General features: G+C 43.1%; 1 protein-coding gene across 2 annotated transcripts; it reads right to left on the reverse strand.

The window, feature by feature from the left end:
* Positions 1 to 1,799: 1,799 nt before the first annotated feature.
* On the reverse strand, positions 1,800 to 14,384 carry gdf6a (growth differentiation factor 6a). Of its 2 annotated transcripts, XR_006034662.1 has the most exons (3): positions 13,823 to 14,384; positions 7,016 to 9,695; positions 1,800 to 1,812 (listed from the first exon to the last, which is right to left on the reverse strand). XR_006034662.1 is itself a non-coding variant. In XM_042107427.1 (2 exons), the coding sequence occupies exons 1-2, from the start codon at positions 14,169 to 14,171 to the stop codon at positions 8,803 to 8,805; spliced, it is 1,242 nt and encodes a 413-aa protein (XP_041963361.1). In that variant the 5' UTR covers positions 14,172 to 14,384; the 3' UTR covers positions 6,914 to 8,802. The 2 variants fall into 2 exon arrangements, 1 of the variants encoding a protein (XP_041963361.1); XM_042107427.1 differs by lacking the exon at positions 1,800 to 1,812 and having other exon boundaries at positions 6,914 to 9,695.
* Between the last annotated feature and the right edge of the window lie 2,207 nt (positions 14,385 to 16,591).

Raw genomic sequence — 16,591 nt, forward strand, 5'->3', positions numbered from 1 at the left:
CAGTATGGCTCTCCGGTTTCAGTTATGCCCGCCAGACAAATGACTTACTGGGATATGTTAAGAATATCTAACAAATGTCCACATACTGTCATTGATGAGAAGAACTAGAAGAAGAAGAAGAAGAAGAAGAAGAAGAAAGGAAGGAAGACGGAAGAGGAGGCGAAAGAGATGTATAGAAGGAAGGTTTAAAAAGAAGAGAGGAAGAGTTGAGGTGATGATGTCATGCTTTATGGTCCTCAACAACTCAAAGACAAATATTTTCTTTGGCACCACAAGCCCTCCGCTGAACTTTATACTCAATTCACTTTCAGACTCGAGGGAACCACACCAAAAAAACCCAGCAAGGGGAAGCCGCAGAGAGAGGCAGCCCTGTTATATCAAAGCCCGCTGTTGACTGAGGAGATTACTCCGTGCAAAAAAAAAAAAAAAAAAAAAGAAGAGAAGAAGAAGAAAAAAGAACTCCTCAGTCCCCAACATGGCCCTTCATGTCAGCCGCTGAAATTTGAAGGGATCCTCCGGGGTGAAGGGGACACAGCTCATATTTTATTCCTCTGTCAGTCTGCTATCTCTCAGCAAGTCTGGGTGACAGAAGCCCTCCACCCCCCACCCCCAGCGCCCTCGTCGTCAGATGTCCTCCCCGAGGAGTTAAGTTGGCCAGGGAACGAGCATACGATGTAAAAAAGAGTGATGAGCCTGTAATCCTTGTTAAAGTTTGCACCACTCTGTGACTGTTTAATGTGCACCATAACTAGAGTTGCACCACCAGTGTCTCTCACAGTGTCTTAATGACTGAACTTCTCGCACCTTCCCTGCGATAATCATTGAATAACTCAACAGTGAGTGTAAATACTGTAGTGCTGCTTCTTTTTTGCAGGTTGGCTTTTTTTTTTTATGTGAAATGCAGACACAGGTTCTATTAGAATGTATATGACATGCTGTCACAATGCAGACACAGGTTCTATTAGAATGTATATGACATGCTGTCACAATGCAGACACAGGTTCTATTAGAATGTATATGACATGCTGTCATGACTGACTTGTTGGGCAGACAGAAGCCTACAAAAACGTTACACATCCGGAAACAACTCCACTGTTTGCTGTGTTTGAGTTTCAAAGGGTGAGTGTGTGTGTGTGTGTGTGTGTGTGTGTGTGTGTGTGTGTGTGGGTGGAATTGCACTCTTGAATAGAATTGACGAGTTCCACCATAAATCTGTCCCTCATCAGGGACACATAATGAAAAGGACCCCCCGTCATAAAACATCTGTAACAGTTCCATCCGCCACTAACGCGTAATGGGGTAATTACCACTGGGAGGGAGGAGCCAGGCAACAGCATGAGGGCCTCTTTCTCTCCATCTCACCCAAAAGAGCCACGGGAGTGTGTGGGCACTTTGGTCTCAAGGGTCTGTCGTCACCTCATGGGAAAAACTCATAAAAGGATAGCTGATGTGTTTTTACAGTATGTATTAGATGTTTAGATATTTAGTCTGATAAAATGTCCATATATCCTGTATATTCATGTCACTTGTGCTCGCATGTGTGCATGACACTGACACTGAATCCCAGGGGTGTGACTCGGGGGTCACAGGAGAGAGAGAGAGAGAGAAGAAAGCCCTGAATGAACCCAGTGTGACCAACACTGACCTCAGCAAACAGGAAAACACAATCGGCCTCACACTCCAACACCCCCCTTAATACACACACACACACACACACACACACACACACACACACACACACACACACACACACACACACACCCTCCCTCCCCTCCCTAAGGCCTGCGTGATGATAAGCCGTGCTCATCCGATCTGAAATTGCATTATTGATGTCTGATCTTTCCTGGGGTTTTGGCCCAGGCTGTGCATCTTCCACACCTCCTAATCAAGCGTAATTGAAGGTTAACTGTATTCCGCCTGGCCTGAAATGCTAGACAGGTAAGCCGCCGCGCCGCGCCGCTCCACTCCACTCCGCCTCATGATTAATGTAGGCTTCCCAGCCATCGCGGGGCAGTGACCTTTTGAGACACCCCAGGCACCATTTTTAAGTGAAAGCTGTGCTTTTGCAGAGCAGGCCGGAGCTGGGCTGAGCAGTGCCGGTGTCCATCACGTGCCCTCGAATCCCACCCCCCCAACACACACACACACACACACACACACACACACACACACACACACACACACACACACACACATTCCCCTGTCTCAGTCCAGCTTGCACCTCTCTGTTCCCATCTCTCTGATGAGGACTCGGTCTCACTCCTTCCTGTCCAGCCCTCTGGATCTTTTGTTTGTTTTTCTCAAAGTCTTTCTGTCACTGTGTACGACTCGGTCAAAACTTATGTCTCAAATGACCATAGACCAACACCCAGGTAGTACCACTCCATACTAAACATAGGGACAGAAAGGTTTGTGAGAGGGGTGTCTTTTCATAGACTACACACACACACACACACACACACACACACACACACATAGAGGGGTGTCTTTTCATAGACTACAGCGATCTGAAAGAGGGCAAGAGGAGTACAAGAACAGGAAGCTGTAAGGTTCCATCTGGTCAGAGGACAAGAAAACAAATGTCTTTGGTCTGTTGTAAACTTTGAGACTCAACACAAGTGGTGGGGGAATTACAGTAGAGTGCATGAAAAAACATAAGGCTAAGCAAAAAGGTTCTAGTTTCAATACCAATACTAAAAGTTTAATGCTAGGCCAGTCTCTGGTATGTACAATGTACAGATGCCACTCCACTGAACTGACAGGGAGGTCACGTCCTAGCCCTGACCAACAAACATCAGCATTGTCCAAGCCACTAAGCATATTTACCCTGCTTTCAGCTTAAATGAAGAAACACACACTCCCAGATAAGTAACACTCACATGGGCGCGTGTGGTGCTCGGTGAGACACACACACACACACACACACACACACACACACACACACACACACACACACACACACACACACACACACACACACACACAAAAGGCATGCTCATCAGGCCAGGAGCAGGGCTAACAACTTCAGGGGTTGCTGGGAGAGCTTGTCAATGAAGTGCAAACAAGAGGCTATCTGGCATCAGCAAAGCTGAGGAGAGGGGGTGGACAAACACCTGACCAAAGAGAGACGTCAGGAGAGAGGGGGAAGATGGGTCACTCCACTGGTCTCCTCTCCATAAAATAAACAACAAAAGAGGCTCGGTCAGCAAGAAATAGATCAATCAACTTTGTAAGGGGAAAAGACTGGTTGTTTTTCTTACTAAAAAAAATAGCCCCTTTGTCCTTTTCCTCTCTCATATGGAATATACCGCTAAAAAAAACCTACTTTAAAAAACATTGTCCAAGTTTGACTTCAGAGTGGTTTGCACTAACTGATAATGAATAACTGGATGCATACTGAATGCACACTGAGCAATTAGTAGGTATGCTAAGGTGAGAGACTGTGCTGGTGAAAGGATGCCTCTGTAATGCTTTCCATGGGGCAACAAGATCCACTGAGAGAGAATCAGAGGTCCTCTACCTCTCCTAAGGTGCAGGGGTAAAGGATGAGTCAGCACACCTCAACACAACACTGTGCACGCTGTGCGAGCTCAGGGGAGGTGGAGTGTGTGTGTGTGTGTGTGTGTGTGTGTGTATGTGTGTGTTTGTGTCTGTGTGTGTGTGTGTATGTGTGTGTGTCTGTGTCTGTGTCTGTGTCTGTGTCTGTGTCTGTGTCTGTGTGTGTCTGTGTGTGTCTGTGTGTGTGTGTTGGGTATGTGAAGGGCTTCTGCCTAACCCACTGTCCACTCCAGAGATGAGACAAGATCAACAGATGCCCCATTAGAAGGGACATCCCTGTCCTTTTGTTATGCTACTGGTGCCCCATCCTGTTTCTCTCTCTCTCTCTCTCCCTCTCTCGTCGCTGTGAGCAGCTGCCAAGTGCAAGCTCCTCTCTCTCATTCTCTCTCTCTTTCTCTCTCTCTCTCTTTCTCTCTCTCTCCTATTTCTTACCTGGCTTGATCATCTCGCCCAGTCACAGGCTGCTGAAGAACTGAGGCATTATTTAAGAGAGGAAAGCTCACACATTCGATCCTCCAATCCCCACAACTCTGTATCTCCCTCTCTCTATCTCTCTTCTTCACTCTCTCTCTCTCTCTCTCTTTCTCTCTCTCGCTTTCTCTGTGAATGGAGCAGTCTCCTTGCTCTGGGCCCTTTTATATACTTTCAAAGGAAACAAATCAGACAAGACCCAGAGAGAGAGAAAGAGAGAGGGAAAAAAACAGAAAGAGAAGCTTGACCTCTGGCTTCAAGGCACAAGCAAGTGTATTTAATGTTTGGGCCCTCCCCCTGTCTTTGTGTGCTGTCCAGCGGCTCAATACGGAACGGCACATGAGGTCAGGCTGGGCATCTGCCACTCCTGAGCACATCCCATCAGCCCATCTGTGTGAGCTGATGTCCTTCTGGCTCTGTCTGTCTCTCGCTCTACACACATACACACACGCACGCACACACACAGGCACACACACACAAACACACACACACACACACACACACACACACACACACACACACACACACACACACACACTCACAAACATGGATGATTACAAACAATATAGGCCTACAGTTGAGTTGTCACACACACATACATCTGAACTACATATTGAGATGAGTTTGTAAATAAGTACAGAATGAACTTAAGACTGCACACAATCTATATATAAGTTTATATAACTTCCCAGAAATACACACAGTGACCCACGCTATAGACATGCTAACACACACACATACATATACACACACCAAACAAAACATTCATAAACTTGTTGCCTGTAACGTTGGGCCGTTTAATGACATAAAATCACTACAATAAAATGTATATGTCTGTAGTATCAAAATCAGCAGCATTCCCAATTCAGTTCCTACCCAGAGGAGTTTGAAAATGATGTCTAATTTGAGTACTTTCTGCCCTTGATGAGGCCATCACTGATAACTTCTGATTTATGAATGAGAAACATTTCTGTCTTTGTTTGAGCCAACTTATGTTTTCAGATCTTGGAGAGCCTCCCAGACACTTCACTTTTTAAAAAAAGAAGGGGGGAAAAAAAGCACCTTTCAAATTATGAAAGCAGAGAGTTATGACAGATCTGATGCATCAACAGCTTCACCCCGCATAAGTTTGAGAAGCAGAGACTTGGGCAAGCGACGGTCTAGCCCAGATGTGATGTGTCAGAAGTATTTATGTAAAACATTCTCCAAATGACTCAGGAAAAGTAGCTGTCCCTTGGCCAGCATTCCCCCTATTGCTAACTTGCCCTTGACTGATACATTAGGGACCAATATCAAATAAACAGCATTCTTGTTGGGAGCGAGCGAATCCCTGACATTGAAAGACACTACTCCTAATGATGGGGATGAGAGGCGCACTCAGCGCCACACAGGATCCTGGACGCAGAATGGTAAACTCAGCATTCCGACTCCCCGGACGCCGGTCGACATTCCTCCTTCTCGAGCATTCCGATTCCCAGTCCAACAACTAATCAGGCCAGTGAAATCTAAATCAAAGTCATGGACGGAAGGGGGGCAACAAAATACACTGGTGGGGTGTAAAAAAAAGACACAGCTGGAAAGAGAAAAAGGACAGAGCACTCTACTCCTTCGTGAGTCAAATGTGTGGTTCTGTGTGCAGCTGTGACAAGTGAAAGGATGCGTTTCCATTACAAAGGACAAACTCATGGAGATTGAAAGAAATGTGTGTTGGGGATTCCTGGAGCATGTTACACCCCTGCTTAGCTATGGACCCTTTCAACAATAAAAACAAAAACAATGCTTGAACGTTCTATTTGGGCCCCAATCTACTTCCTCTGCATTAAGATAACATATGGAATGTTGAAAAAGAAGTCTTGTGGGGCCAACTATGATGCTGATAATGGAACTCTCTTGAAAGGGTCTATAGTGACAAAGTCCCGATGCTCAAAAGGGCTGTATGGCCATACCATTGGAGTGGGGGTGGAGTGAGTGAGTGTGTATGTGTGTGTGTGTGTGTGTGTGTGGGGGGGGGGGGGGGGGGGGGGGGGGTGGCTGTTGTGTCGGTGGTTTGCAGGGCCAGCTAAAAAGTGCACTTAGCATCCTCTTTTTGCCTCGGCAAACATGTGCAGCGTGACATGATACTGTACCGGAGTCTGGACAACATATAACATTTCAAAGCAATTTTCTAATTGCTTCCAGGCCAAGGTTGATAGCCTATATGGAAGCAATCCCTCCTTTCAAATCTTTTCATCCAGAGATTGGGAAACATTACAGTGTTAAGTAAACTTGACCCATGAATGGCTAATTCATTGGGAAATAGCCTGTTGATCATACAACCTGGTCCATATGAGACAGAAAGCCCCTGTATTTCCCTCTGTTAGCATGACTCCCCACATGTTAAAGGTTAGCTCCTCGCCAAGCACCAAACGTATGGCACAGGCTGCACTCAGTGCCATCACTACACTATCCATATGGACGATGTGGTATGAAGACGTATAACTTAAGAAAATGGAGGGTTGTGAAAGCACACACACACACACACACACACACACACACAAACAAACATTATGTATAACCAAGAGTATGAAAAAAAGGATTACCCTAGCACAAGCTGTCCAGCTAAAATGCTGCATTACATAAACTCTTTGCCTAATCTGACTGAAAACAAAGTTCGGAATTTCTGAAACAGCTAGGGTGAAACAGTTAGATGGAATTCCAGACATGGTGTCTCAAGTGTCTTAACTCAATGTTCCTTTAAGGATGTTATTAATCTGGAAATAACATTGGATTGTTTTTGCAGTATATTAATACTGCTTTAATATTAGAAACTGAAGGTTATATTGACTTGAAGAGAACAAGTCAATAAGTGAGAACGAGTCAATAAGTGATTTTTGTACACTGTAAATGCAGTTCTCTAGGACCCTTTTCAGTACGGTTTAATGAGTCAATGTCAACACAAAACATTACAAGTTCAGACAACATCAAATAAAACGTTAATTATTGTGACCATTTCATTTGAGAGCTTGTGTTTCCTGAAGCGTGGATGTGGTTCTTATCTGAAACTTCACAAGACAGAAGAAAGCCAATAATCTTCAGTCTCACTTGATGTGGTCTATTTTTGAGGGGGAATTAAGTCATCAGAGGTACACAGAGAATATATATATTTTGTCATTTTATTAGTACAGTAAGTGTGGATAATTATCCATTAATATATATTTATATAATTGAAAAAGAACTCAACACTAGCTGAATGCACCTCAGATTTCAGAACCTATGTAATTTTGAGGTAGACATTGATAATGGTATTTCCACTCTCAGCAAATATTGAATACAGTTTAAATTAATCTTATCAAAGAAATACACGATTATCATGAAACTCTGTACATCACAAATAATAAAATAATTATAGAATAGAAATTATAACGATTTGAGTGCATTTATAATGTATGTATATTTACAAAGAAATGTGGTTGGTCATTTCTCCATTCGTTGCACTTGTAGAGGTTTAAACTATACAAATATTTACATCTCAAAATAATGAACAGCAGTGCATTCAAAGCTAATGTGCATTTAAATATCATCTCGTTTGCGAGTCTCTTGCTCGTCAGTTGATTTGTCATGGAAAAAATATTCTCCTGACTACTTGGATTTGGGGCAGTCAGTTGTTATGGAAGTGCATTTCGTAAATATGCAGAAATTAGATATTCTCTTGCTTGTGTCGACGACGATGTGGTTATCAATGCATACCCATGGAATTAGCTACGTGGTCTGGTTGTCTTTTTCGTCGAAGCTCTTTAATAGGCTCCATGACTATCACTCAAACGTCCAGGCACTTCATATTTTCTTGTTTCAACCCTAGTGTCATATTCCATTATATTTTTGCACTCTATGCAGTCCTTTGTAGGCTACCACATACAGTCTCAAGGCCTCTGGAGAACTACCCTGCACGCTGCGCGCCCCGAGTGCCAGGTGCGCGGAGGATAAAACTCCTGGAAACTTGTGCGCGCAAGCTGTCTCTTTTCCACGATCCAAGATATGTGTTTGGTAGGTTACATTCACCACTTCGTAAAAAGCAAAAGTCCTCCTGATAACGCGTTTGACAGTGTGTGCCTAAGCATTGAGAGGGCGTCGGTGGCCAAAGTTCCGCTATCCCCTCAGCTGTCAGCGCATTCAGAGCCATTAGGAGTGGGACGCAACAGGTTACTGTGCCTCGCCCCCTCCGTTATGGGCTTGTTTTTTTGAACAGGTGCTTCACACCTGGTTCATTTGAATTCACGCAGTTGAAAGGGAAAGAACAACCTCGCGGTCCAGATGACGAGCGTAACTTTTCATCTGTTGCCATCCATCAAGATGAGGACGCAAGTTTTGATAACTTGGAGGTGATCCAGATATCCTGATGCAAACTTCTTGATTTTTTCAGAGATGTCCATGTCTGATAACGTGCCCAAGGGGAGGTATTTTCCATTTGACTCCAGAACTAAGATCTGAGCGGCTGAAGAAATTATTATTTTCATCGTATACTACAAAGTGTCATGGTTATTGTGATATTTGACAGAGCTTAAATCGACAGAATAAATAGTCGTGTTTATACTGCAAGAAATGCATTCTATGTAATGATCCCTTTTGGATGATAGGCCCACATTCATGTAGCGGAAAACGTGAGTTTTCAGACTGTAGCATTTGCGCTTTTCTCTCTTTGCACGATTCAGGTGTAATGTTTATTTTACGCTGTTGTGGCTAGTTGTTGCTTTTCTTTTTAAGTAGAATGTCTTCATTTCAGGGGGATACAAGACGCTACCTGCAACCGCATTGTTCAACCACCATATCCTCGTACTGTTTGTACACTACATTATTACCAGAGTCAATGTACAATATACTAATTGGACTCAGTTTGGTCGGGACGCAACAGCTCGGGGGTGTGCTGTTGGGATCCATTGAGTTCATAAGAGTTTGTATGATGGCGTGGTTAGTTGGCTCAAGGTGCGAACGCAAAGGAAAGTCGCACAGGCCCTCGCAGTGGTAGGCTTCGTAATCCAGAGGGGCGATGATCCAGTCGTCCCACCCGAGCTCTTTGAAGTTGACGTGCAACGCCTTTTTGCTGCATCTCGACTTGGACTTTTTCCCGTGCCTTTTCCCGTGGCGATTGCTCAGCGCGGTCCTCCGCCTGCGCCTGGCTTTGAACTGTAGGCCGCTCTCCTCCACCTCGGACCACCGCGAGTCTCTGGACTTAATCTTCTCTTTCATTTCATTGAACAAGTTCTCCCTCTTCCGCGACCTCGTGTATACCACCAAGATAGCCTTCTCTTGCTGGGAGCGACCATTCCTGTCAAACCCCAACTGTTTCAAGTCGATTTCCGTGTCTGATTTACCAATGGTGCCCTTGAGCTGAAGACAAAGCTGGTTCTCCTGGCTCGGGTGATGTCGATTTTTAAACATTCCCCAAACGTCCAAAACCTCCCAGCCGGATTTTCTGGATTCCTGTAGATCAATGGTTCTGGAATCCAGCAGCCTCTCTGATCGACAAGGGAGTAAGTGGATGCCGTAGAGACCTGGTGATGGCGCTTGGAAAGACCCGGGAGCTTTTCTAAATATCCTTAATTCAGCTCCGACCAGCTCCTCTTTGTCTGAAAGGGTTGCGACATCAAACAGATACTTTTGTCTTCGCAAAGGAGAGTGCAAGAGATCGTCTGCAAGATAAAAAGAAATAATTGCAGTCAGATTCACTTAGGGCGTACAGTGCTCAGGGTATGGAGGGGATGAGGGGGAGGGCTCACATTCTCACAAAGAGGCCAGATAGCTGGCCTTATTTCGTGTTTTTCTGTGCCCACTCTCCAGTTAGCCCTGAGCCAAACTCAGAGTGACACCTCGGCAAATCAAAAAGAGGGGGAAACCAGGCGAGATAGCAATACTTGGCATAATTAAAGTTTATCAAATTATTATTATTATTACTATTATTATTATTATTATTATTATTGCTATTATTATTATCATCATCATCATCATTAGTGTTAGTAGTTGGTAAGAAAAGTAATAGTAGTGGCGACTGTAGCATCAGCCAGCAATAGAAAAGCATGTAAGGACGGCCGAAACGCCAGAAGTGTGTTTTGCCTACCGAAGAGTGGGCGATAGACCAAACATTTAAAGCCCAATTTGACTGCGAAGGTCGATTAGATGTAGGCGAGTATGTTATGTTCTTCCAATGTAGGCCTAGTTGTTTCAGTAGGCCTACGATTTGTTACAATTTTAAGTGAAAAAGGCCATCAGCTATATGCGGGTTGATTCCTGTTTTCTTGATTAATTTATCATTTTAAGACAGAATTAGTTGAAAGGCATGGGCTGACTGAGCTTTCAGAATACCTCTACATAAAATGCTTCTATTATTAAATCGAATGTAACCGTAATACAATGTTAACCCAATACTTAGCATTTTATAGAGTGGACTGATGGCCTGTTGGTGTGCTGAAAACACATTATCTGATAAGAATTGTAGCGTTCTTCCCCTTTTGATATTGGATCTCAAACCACTGTGATCTACAACATTTAACAGTGAAAAAATAGATAGCCTACATTCCATTTACATATGCGCCTACAAAACAGAAGGCATACACTAGCCTATACATTCGACATGCCTTGGGAATTTAGATTAAACTTCAGGCAAACTTCCAGTGTCACAGGGGCTGTTTCTTATATTTTTCATTTACACATTTTATGGTTCTGAATCTGAATCCACGAATCGAAACAACCCTTGCTTTCCAAAACATGTCCACCGGAATACGCGGCCTTCTGTTACAGCCTACAAGCAGTGCGGATGCTGCCAGCGCATGCAGACTAAAGGACACATACTGTACACTCGGCTGAACAATACACAATTAATGCATTATTCTCCCTTTCGGAATTTTGCGGCCAACTTGCATCATTTCGGTGCGAACGAATATATGGATTGTCTGAAAGCAAACGAGTGCACATGCACTCTGCAGTCACGTGCCTTTACTGGCGCAGTACTTAAATTCCCAATTCTCTGAGCCCTTGTAACTTTATAACAAGTGAATTCGAGACCTCGAAAATTGTGGGCGAATGGCTAACAAGCTGGATGTCAGAATGCCTCACATATAAATGCCATACAATAGGCTCTATGAATTTAGAGCTGGAAAATATCTAGAGATCAATCAGTTATGTCAAAATCCAATCAAATATAAAGAAAGTACAACACTATCCATGTTTTCGTCTGATTTCACAATTGTAAAAATCTTCTGAAATAGTAATAACAAACAAGCCAAATGTCAGTGTTTTGGGTTTGTTTTGTATTCTTATCTTGCCGTCTGGCTCCTCGGATTTTAATACATAAGCGATTAAGAGATCACTCACAAAAGACATTTGTATCTCATCGCCTGTATTTTCCCGTGCGTGAACCCAGCAGAGTTAAATAGTAAAAGTAGATTGAAACCTCGTGTTTGTTTCAGTTGCTTCGCGCGTATGGTATGCATTAGCGTTTTTTTATAAGACCTCAAACAAATCGAATACAAGGTCACCAAATAATTAACAGTTCTGAATTCCCTCCTTCCCTATTAAAATACTTCCCCACTAATATTTCACTCTCCCTGCCAACGACAACATTCCCGGTTCAAAAGTGTTCCAACTGATTATAACTTATTGTGATCACGTCCACACGTTACAGACGTTTATTTCAACAACAAGTTATATTTGCACAAAATGAGAGTGATCAGAACACGGAGGAAATGCTAGTTAAAGTGTAGCCTAATGATTGTTAAGCAGGTTTCTATTGGGCATCAACTGAATAGTGTATTGCTTTACCATAGATACATGATTTGACGCTCAAATCATTTGCAAAATTGTATTTTATAATGTTGATAAATTATAAAATCCTGTGTCTGTGTGTGTGTGTATGTGTGTGTGTGTGCATTAGTGTAGACCTAGGAGTCTGAGAGAGCGCGAGAGAGAGAGAGGGAGAGATTTCTCGTGGTGCGGCTACTGGGGCCAGCAAGCACCATCTGCGTTTTAATGAGTTACTTCAAGTGCCAAAAGTAATTTTCATACATTCAGTTTGTTCTTGTCTGATCTTGCGTCCATAACGACCCAAAATCTTGAGAATTCCGAGTCAACAATTTCCTGTTTAATCGAGATTAGAATGTTATCATAATTAAATATTACTTGTCCAGAAATCACTAAATGACATGGCATGGCGAGCACGTTACAAAGCGGCCTTACAGACAAATGCCTTCAAGTCTAATAATAATTTTATTGTGGTTCAGTGGTGCTGGTATAGTCTATCCATGACGACTTAACATAGGACGCCATAAAGAGTTTAAATATTTAGAGTTTAAATATTCATTGTTGACTAAATGTGGTGTGAACACACAGAGAACACCTGCAAACCTTTATGCGAAAATTGTTTGTTCAACAGAAAACAAGGAAAGAAAAGAGAAAAATATATTTCCCACAATTAAACTGCCGTTTGTACAAGGAAGCAGTAAACGCTAACCACTTCATGGGGACGGAAGTTCTCTTTAATTTTTTTCTCCTCGTCATTTTTGATAATGTGCCATTGGCTGGATTAGTTCATTATGGGAGAATAGACAGTGTTTGATATGTTATGACATGAACGCTCAATTAGATCACTGAGTTCAAATACTCCAATCAGCGGTTTGATGCTAAGCAACCCTCAGAGGGTCCCGTGGAAGGTCAGAACCGGTGACACATCAAATCAAAATCAGAGGGGAAAGTGAAGCTTTTTCATCAAATCAGTTTGCAATCCTCCCCTTAAAGCGAAAGCTTTTACTAACCGAGAGAAACGAACGCCTGGTGACACTCACTGATAGGCTCCTTGCGCCTCTTCCAAACGTAGGCTACACCAATTAGCTTCCAAGGCCCTCTTTTTGCCTGACATCAGCTAATGTTTTTCCTTGTAAGGTTTGCGCATAGGCTACTATCACTACAAAGTCGTCCAGGAAGCAATCCCCGATTTATTTTTTATTTGTGGAATTTTGATTAACGTTTAATTTGAACAATTAAATTATTTAGCTTTCCATACGTTTTATATACATTTACAAGAGGATGTCCGTTTAGAGGAAGAAGTTGAATGTATAAATAACATAACATTGATAAAGGTTAAAATGTTGCCATCAGAGGCATATTTAACATCTTTCTCATGTCCTTTGAAGCTACTTGATTGCATACAGTCCCTTAGGTCATGCGGCGCACGTCAGGCAGGGTGCCTAGTGCCAACAGGTTGGACTGCTTACACGCGAGGATGGTACGAACAATTTATTGCCTTCATTTAGAAAACGTCTCAATTAGTACTTAGTTGCAGGATTACAGCTTAGTGCAAAATTGAGAACCTCAAACTTTTCGAAAATTTGGAAAATCCTTCAGCCGTTTATGAAAGTAATACAAAGACATTCCCATAACATGAATGTTTTAGGAAAAGACTAATTGAGTATCAGCCTAATATGTAGACTCCAATTCAACCACGAATACCTGTTGGCCTTTCACTGACTCAAATGTCAAAAGTTATACAGTTCCAATCAACCTAATATAGATGGGGTTTTTTTGTAACAATGAAAAAAAAAAAGTAGACTGTCTACGTTGAGACGGTTCACATCGATGGGGACAATAATGAGGCCTTCCTAGGAATCACATGTAAATAATATTAAACTGAAAAGGATACAATTTCGACCGCTTGGTAGGCCTACCTTGGTTAGTTATAAAGCGAGTTAATTAAATTGATAGCATAAGCATGTATGGTGCAGGTTGTTACTGGCGTGCACGGCTGGGAATATTATGAAGTAGCACAAACCTTTTCCTCTGTCCACAAAACTTGTTATGGTATTGGCAGACTTTGAAGACCGGAAAAAACTCGCATTTATGCCCAGTTTTTCAGCTGCGGAATATGTCCTGTATATGGAGATCATGTAATCGTGCGGCACGATAGCGTCTTTGAATTCGTCCCGGTGACGGCTGAGACCGGGAGATGATGCAAAGATTTCTTTGAGAAATTTGTGTGACGTTGGTCCGTCATATGGGACTCTGGTCCCCCTGTTCCTTCTCGGCGCGGTGGAGGAGATGAGAGCAGCGGACTGGAAACACGGTAAATTCCAAAGAAAAACTAACAGCGCGTAAAACGCCACTGCTCGAAAGGCATCCATGGTGGTAGTGTCCAAAAAGTTTGGCGAGGTCCTCTCCACACTGCAGCCGGATTTAGGGAACTTTCCACCGTAGACAGGCTGCACGTACGAGCTGGTCTGTCGCGCTTCACAAGCTAGTGCGCTCGTATCCTCCACTAAAGCACGCAAGTGAAGAGACCACTAACTGCTCGCGGAAACACGCCCACTCGCAGACGCTCGTAGACCTACTTACTGGCGAACTTCTCCCTGCTCTTTCGATCCTACCGTTGGGACTAAAGAGAGACACCTCCGACGGTGTTGGGAGGGAGGAATGGAGGGGCATGTCAGAGCGTCGTAAGCAACCTCACAGGATGCCAAGCTTACAAGTGGGCTAACATGTTGACAGAGGTTAACAGGTCGACAAAAATATTCGCAGAACTATGGCAACAGTGAAAATTAACCGGATCGTCTAAAGCCTGGATTATGTTGACGGTGGCACAACAAAAAACATACAATCTACACTTGTATACAGTATTTTACATGAAATCACTTGTATTTTTTATTATTATTCTATAATCCAGTTTTAGGCCTACATCTTCATCTTTAACAGCATAGGACATACATTGGCTACAAATTTCAGTCAAATGATTGGAGAGGCGATCATTTGATGGGAAAAAAAGATATAGGCAGGTGCCTAGAGGTCTATTCTTCGGTTACCCATTATTTGATACATAAGTAGCCTATGCATACTGGCGAAGCAACGGTGTCCTCGCACGCTGTGTGAATATTGTAGGTCGATGGAAGGGACAATAGCATAGTTTCTTGACATTTGCTGCCTCCTACCGGTCATTACACGGGACCCATAATGGGCCAATTAGAAAGCTAGTTGACGGTAGAAAATCAACACCATATGTAGCTGCTACAATAGCTCTTGACTTATGTGTCAGCTTACCATCTTGTCCCTATTTCTTGTTGTATCACTTAAATATTTATTTTAGTGTAAGTAAAAATGGCTGGGTCGTAGCAAAATATTTATCAGCAGTATTAAAGACAGCATAGGCTTCTAGGATTAGTCTTTTTTTGTGTGTGTGTAGCCCTGTGCGAATCAACACTTCAAGTAGCCTGAACGGATTCCCTAGCAGCCGTGTCATTCGACAATTCTGCACTAATCTTAAACTATTAGGCGACTGGCCAACCTAAAATAAATCGGCCTATATTAATGAACTGATAACAGCAGTTCTTTGGGGGGGAAACACATCGAAGTTGTATTTGATTGAGTGAGTGAGTTAATGTGTGTGTGTGTGTGTGTGTGTGTGCAGATTCAGACAGCTGGTCCCCTTTTTCTTAATGTAGTAGGCTAATGTGAGTGTTGGGTTCAAATAAGGAATTCAAATGATAGAATGTAAGTTATGGGTTGTATCATCAACCTACCTTTGTATGGCCTGTTTAAAACAACCCTGGGACATAATAAAGGCAAGGCAGTTCTATAGTTTAACAATTGGTGTGCTGTGCCTGTGTGGGGTCAGGTGTGACATTCTGTCTGTCAGAGAGCAGGTACACATATATTAGGCAATGCAATGGACGCTCGCTCGCACGCATGCACGCACACACTAATGTGCGTAGGCCTATTCTGTTGTTATACTACAGCTCTCACCAGCAGAGGGCAACAGAGCGCAACTTTTGTCTAACACCTGCAAAAAAACAAAAACATCTTAACTGCCATGTGATAGCCAGTGGGCACCGCACGAGACATCTGGCTTATTCTATTGTCATATCATTCTTTGGAATTCTGTAGATTGTTTTAACTAACCTCAGGCTACCTTGTCTTTCACGACGGGTAGGGTTTATTCATTAGAACGTATAAAATATATATTAAATTAAATATTGGGGATACACTATTTTAGTAGACAATTTTGGATACGTAAAGTCATATTGGCTGTAGAACATCATTTTATTTAAGTCACATAAGCACATCTAGATATTGGGGAAAGTAGGCCTAGTCTAGCGCCATCACTCAAACACCTCTGCTGAGACATCTTTGCTTCAGCACCATGGAGAGCCAACACCGTGATTTGTCAACCATTTGGATCGCTATCGCATAGCTTTCGCGAGAGGCAGTCGAAATTGAATACTACTTTGGCTACACAACTGAACCATCTACGTAGCCTTGTGGAGAATACCAGCACCGCACGGTGGTCTAGTGATGGCAAGACCATCTGCTGATGGTCGATCGAGGGTTAAAAAATCTGCTGTGTTACATAACACACTTGGAACATTAGTCACATTCTCTACGTCGCACTTGCACAGTCATTCGTTTGCTTCAGCATCACCCCTTCTGCGCTCTCGCATCGTTGTACATACCCTCGCAGCCACAGCAAAACATTGTAGGAGGAATTAAGGCGCAACAGCCTCGTGGACATCGCTTGGCATACATCCCTCGCTCTGTGTGTCGTTTGAGGTAA

The sequence above is a fragment of the Alosa sapidissima genome, chromosome 10 (genome assembly GCF_018492685.1).
Source record: "Alosa sapidissima isolate fAloSap1 chromosome 10, fAloSap1.pri, whole genome shotgun sequence".
Classification (NCBI taxonomy): Eukaryota; Metazoa; Chordata; class Actinopteri; order Clupeiformes; family Clupeidae; genus Alosa; species Alosa sapidissima.

Coding starts and splice junctions, on each gene's coding strand:
- gdf6a (XM_042107427.1), bottom strand. CDS start 14,171: ATGGATGCCTTTCGAGCAGTGGCGTTTTACGCGCTGTTAGTTTTTCTT. Junction 9,696..13,822: donor TTTTGTGGACAGAGGAAAAG/GTTTGTGCTACT, acceptor TTTATCTTGCAG/ACGATCTCTTGCACTCTCCT.